We start from the raw sequence: 5,270 nt of genomic DNA on the forward strand, positions 1-5,270 counted from the left end.
GGGAAGAAAGGAATCAGAAAGGTCCCAAACCTCTGTGAATCAACTGGGGTCTGGCACTTGGAGGGCCACAGTGTCATTTCCTTGTATATCTGACAAAGAATGAAGCTGGGAAGCAAGTCTGCAAGGGCAAGTCAAGGAAGTCCATGAACAGGCAAAGCTGTGTCTGTGGCTGTGTTTGGAGACCAGTGCACCTACAGCACAGATGAAGCTGGGGCTGAAACTCAGGCCTATACTAAAAGGGTCTCCTGGGCCCACGGAACAGACGTGTGGGTGGAGGCCCCAGGTGAGGTTGGTCAGGCACAAGAAGGCCTATGGATGCTCTCAGGGCCCTGACACTGCACTCATGGGATCCCGCTTTCCAGTGCCCTCAGGAGGCCAAATTCTCATTCCCTCATGTCCAGGGTCTGTGCTCTGATGCTCTCCTTCCCCACATCCCTGAGGATCTGAGAGACCACAATTTCATGGTCACTATGAGCAAGGTTGACAGTGGTCTTCACATTCCTGACCAGCTCACCTTCTTTTGCGACTAACTGATTCAGGTAAACATGAAATTGGGTTGCCTGTTTTGCAGCTGTGCTCAGAACTTTTCCACAAACACCACTAGAAACCTCTTGGACTGTTTGCATCCTGCTGTCTCACTTGGCCAGTGAATCCTGTGGAGACTGAGGAATCCCCCATCAGAGCGAGGGGCTGGGATTCACAGATTTCCTCAGCACATTTAAAGTAGACAGTATTCACTCCTCACCTGGACCTGGCTGGGATGGAGTGAATTCTCTTCACAGCAGACCGTGTGGTGATCTGCTTTGGATTTGTAACTAAACCAGCACTGATAACACAGCAGCGGTTTGGACACCGCTGAGCAGTCCTTGCAGAGCAGGAAAGCTTCCTCTTCCTCGCACTCTGCCCACCCAGCATGTAGTCCGGAGGTATACAAGAAGTTGGCAGGGGCACAGCTGGGACAGCTGACCGCAAATGACCAAAGGGATATTCAATTCCATACAATGTCATGCTTAGCCAGACCACCTCATGGAAAGATGGAGGAAGGAGGGACATTTATGATCATAGTGTTTGTCGTCCCGAGTCCCTGACACACCTGATGAAGCCCTGTCTTCATGGCTAAACCACTGCCTACCCATGGGAATTAGGGAATTTATTCTTCATCTTGCTTTGCTGGCACCCCCAGGTTTTGCTTCTCCTGTTCAACTGTCTTTGCTTTTGTGCTTCTGTTTCTCTCCGCTGTCCTGCTGGGGATGTAGTCGGGGAGTGAGCAAGTGAATTTGAAGGTGCTCAGTTTCTGGGTTGGGTCAAGGCAAACAGAACTCCTTCCACAGTCTCCTCCTTTCTAGCCTCTTCTTCGACCCACACAGCAGCTCCCACCTAACCTGTTGCCTGTCCCATGGAGGAGCTGCACATATCTGAACTGCCCTGAAATCACCCAGCGCATCCCTGGCTCCTCATTTCCCCTGACGGTCTCTCCTAAGGTTGTTGTATCTCCATCCACCACAAGAACCATGGGAGCTGTCCTTCCCCATCTCAGCTCTTGTTCCACTGAGGTCACAGCTCTGCGGTGGTTCTTCCTGCACCCCAGGCTGTGGGCTTTGGTGCACATCTGGGCTGCAGCTCTTCAGCTGTGACACCAGCACCAAGGATAGATTTTCACATGGAAACCTGGTACTAAGAGATGTGACCCCTTGTGTGAAAGGCTTTGCTCCACAGCAGAAGCATGCTGGAGTGGATGGCAGGTGGCAACACAATGATGAATGATGTTCCCACAAGAAGAGTAAAAGCTGCAGTCCCCAAGGCCAGAGAGAAACAGGCCTGGGCTGGGCAGCCCTGGCAGGGGAGGGCTTTGCTGTCCCAGGGGACTCTGCAGCACTGTGGGACCTGTGAGAGAGATGGAGCTGATCTCCATGGATCAGCTGCCACTGAGGGAGTCCCTGGGGGAGGACAGCCTGTGACCCAGCCACACTGTCCACATCATGCTGGGGGCTGACTGGTGAGATAGCAGCTCAGAGAAGGACCTTTGGGTCCCGGAAAACAGCAACCTGAGCAGGAGTTATCAATGCACCCTCCTGGAAGAGGGCAATACCCTCCTGGACTGCATTAGGAAAAACATTGCCGGCAGATGGAGTGGGGTGGCTCTTCCCCTCCAGTCAGGACTGGTGAGGACATCTCTGGAGTGATGTGTCCAGTGCTAGGCTCCTCAGTTCAACAAAGCTGTTGACCTTAAAAAAGCAAGTCCAGCAAAAAGCCATAAGGTGCGTTAAGGGACTGCAGCATCTTTCATAGAGCGAAAGGCAGTGGAGTTGGCTATCATAAAGCTCTGGATAACGAAGGGCTTGAGCACGCAGAAAAGGTCCCTTCTCAGGACTCAGGTGTATGGTCGCAGATGGGAAGTGCCAATGTGGGGGATGATCAGTGAAAATTGTGCTGGGACAGCTTCCTTGGAGTGTCTAGGGAATATGGTACAGATCGGGCCCCTCACTTCTGCACATTTCATGCTATACTTCCTTCACTGTGTCACATGGCTCTGCAGTGTGAGCACCCTCTTAGGTGCCCTCACCCTGCACACTCAAACAGCTGAGCTCTACATGGGTGTTTTCCTCTCCCAGACACTTTCCTGCCCAGCCCAACCCAGCCCTTCCCCAGCTCTCTCCACCTCCCCTGCATTCTCCCCAACCCAGTCAAGGAGAATAGTCCCCACAGAAGTGCCCTCCATTGGCTGCTGCAGAACTCTGAACACTCACCCCACAGCCCCAGACCCTCTGAAGGGCACAGGAGCTCCTGGGGAACAGAGAGAGGTCTCAGCCTTTCCCATCATCCCCAGGGCTGAGGGCCAGCCACAGCATGAGGAGACAGAGGCCAGTGTCTCCCACTGTCCCCTGCTCTTATCTCTAAGAGATACTTATTGAAAACTATTGCATGTCCCAGCCCCTCTCCCCAGCACAAGACTCCTGGCCTAGGGGCTCCTCAGGCTGCTCCTGCTGCCTGAGCCATGCTGGCCTGTCCGGTCTCTCTTTCTCCCTACCCATGCTCCACACCACACCATGAAATGGCAATGCTATTCTGCAGGGCAAGTGGGCTGTGGTGTCTGAAAGCCACGAGGAGACAGTCCAGGGAGTTTCCTATTTGTCATTCACCATTTCCATTGGAACTGGGTACTCATCGTTGGAGACACAGGACAGGCCATTTCCACAAACTTCGCCCCATGCCCACCTCCCCTCATCCCATGGAGAACCCTTGCACAGTAGCACGGCCTCGGGAGGAAAATTATTTAGCGTCTCCCTGATCTCAGCTTTCGGAAAAGACCCCAACCTCCACACACTGACATTGACAAAATCCCCTTTTGTTAGAGAGGTTTGGACAGGAAGGCCACCTGTACCTACATACCACACCAATGTGTAAAGACCTTTGGGTCAGATGATAGACTTCATTCCTGCCTCTGGAGAAATGGGGAGGATGCAGACATTCCTGGAGAAATAGAATTGTCACAGACAAAATGCCCAAAGAACAGGAGGTCTCCTAGATACACTGGAAATCACTTGTGAAGAGACATGGGGAGCTTATTGATTCTGAAGCAATACTGATTGAACGAGCTTCATGAGTGCGTCTTTGAGCTCCTGGTTCCTCATGCTGTAGATGAGGGGGTTCAATGCTGGAGGAAGCACAGAGTAGAAGAATGAAACCACTAGGTCTAGGGATGGGGAAGAGATGGAGGGAGGCTTCAGGTAGGCAAACACTGAAGTGCTGATAAACAAAGAGACCACGGGCAGGTGAGGGAGGCATGTGGAAAAGGCTTTGTGCCGTCCCTGCGCAGAAGGGATCCTCAGCATGGCCCTGAAGATCTGCACATAGGACAGCACAATGAAAACAAAACAGCACCAAAATACAAAAGCACTAAACGTGATGAGCCCAACTTCCCTGAGGTAGGAGTGTGAGCGGGAGAGCTTGAGGATCTGGGGGATTTCACAGAAGAACTGGTTCAAAGCATTGCCCTTGCAGAGGGGTATGGAAAATGTGTTGACAGTGTGCAGGAGAGAACTGAGCAAAGCACTGCCCCAGGCAGCTGCTGCCATGTGGACACAAGCTCTGCTGCCCAGGAGGGTCCCGTAGTGCAAAGGTCTGCAGATGGCAAAGTAGCGGTCGTAGGCCATGACAGTGAGGAGACAATACTCTGCTGTGAGCAAGAAGGAAAACAGAAAGAGCTGGGCAGCACATCCCAAGTAGGAAATGGCCCTGGTGTCCCAGAGGAAATTTGCCATGGATTTGGGGAGAGAGGTAGAGATGGAGGCCAGGTCAAGAACAGAGAATTTGAGGAGGAAGACATGCATGGGGGTGTGGAGTCGGTGGTCACAGGCTATGGCCATGATGATGATGCTGTTGCTGAGGAGGGCAGCCAGGAAGAGCCAGAAGTGCAAGAGCTGCATCTCCCGCGTGTCTGCGAATGCCAGGAGCGTGAACTTGGTGACAGAGCTGCCATTGGACACTTTGTCCCTCTGGAAACAGAAACACCGTCGAAGGAGGAAAAGACAGTGACAGTTCAGGTGATTCTTCTCTGAGCCATTGCAATTAGACCCTCCCCCTACTACACACACACCTTCTTTTCTCTTTCTGTGAGATTTTCCTTCAGCTCTGTGACTGAATCTCTGGTTGCTGCTCGCTGAATGTGCTGTGAGGAGAAGGACCTCTTCCCACGGGCTGCTGAAGATTCAGCCTTGCTCTGCAGATGAGGATTCATGGGCATGGTGGGGGAGGGGGCCTGTCTGGGTGTTTGTCTATGTTACCTGAAACTGCACCTAACTCAAAAGGGCCCACCAGCATCTGCACTCCCTGTGCTAAGGAACTGAGATAGCAGAAGGAAGTTTGAAAGGTATGGGGTTTTTTGACAGCTCCCCTCATCTCCCCTGGGCAGTGTTCTGGGATGTCAGAAACCCTCAGCATTTCTGCTGTGCTCAGGGAGAACAGGGCTGCCCAGCTGCCCTGGGCTTCCACTGTTCTGAGATGGAGAGTGGTCGCACTCCCGTGTTATCCTCAAAAGCCACCAGACACTGCTGAGAGCAGAGGGATCCACAGCAGACCACTAGACATCTTACCCTTTCCTGAGGTCTCAGCACAACACTTCTAATCAAGGACACATGCAGCTCAGTTCACCAACCCAAGAGCATTTCCTCGGTCAGGCATAACATCTCTGCACCTCTCCTTTGGGGCTTTCAGATAACGCAGTTGTTTTACGAGAAAGATTTGCACTCTTGAGGACAGCTCAGATCTTG

The 5,270-nt window shown here is 52.5% G+C and overlaps 1 protein-coding gene across 1 annotated transcript; it reads right to left on the reverse strand.

Moving 5' to 3' along the window:
- Nucleotides 1-383: 383 nt before the first annotated feature.
- LOC142361707 (olfactory receptor 14J1-like) lies at nt 384-4,154 on the reverse strand. Its single transcript, XM_075424113.1, has 5 exons — nt 3,585-4,154; nt 1,502-1,628; nt 746-900; nt 640-690; nt 384-530 (listed from the first exon to the last, which is right to left on the reverse strand). The coding sequence occupies exons 1-5, from the start codon at nt 4,152-4,154 to the stop codon at nt 384-386; spliced, it is 1,050 nt and encodes a 349-aa protein (XP_075280228.1).
- Between the last annotated feature and the right edge of the window lie 1,116 nt (nt 4,155-5,270).

Source organism: Opisthocomus hoazin, chromosome 6 (assembly GCF_030867145.1).
Source record: "Opisthocomus hoazin isolate bOpiHoa1 chromosome 6, bOpiHoa1.hap1, whole genome shotgun sequence".
NCBI lineage: Eukaryota > Metazoa > Chordata > Aves > Opisthocomiformes > Opisthocomidae > Opisthocomus > Opisthocomus hoazin.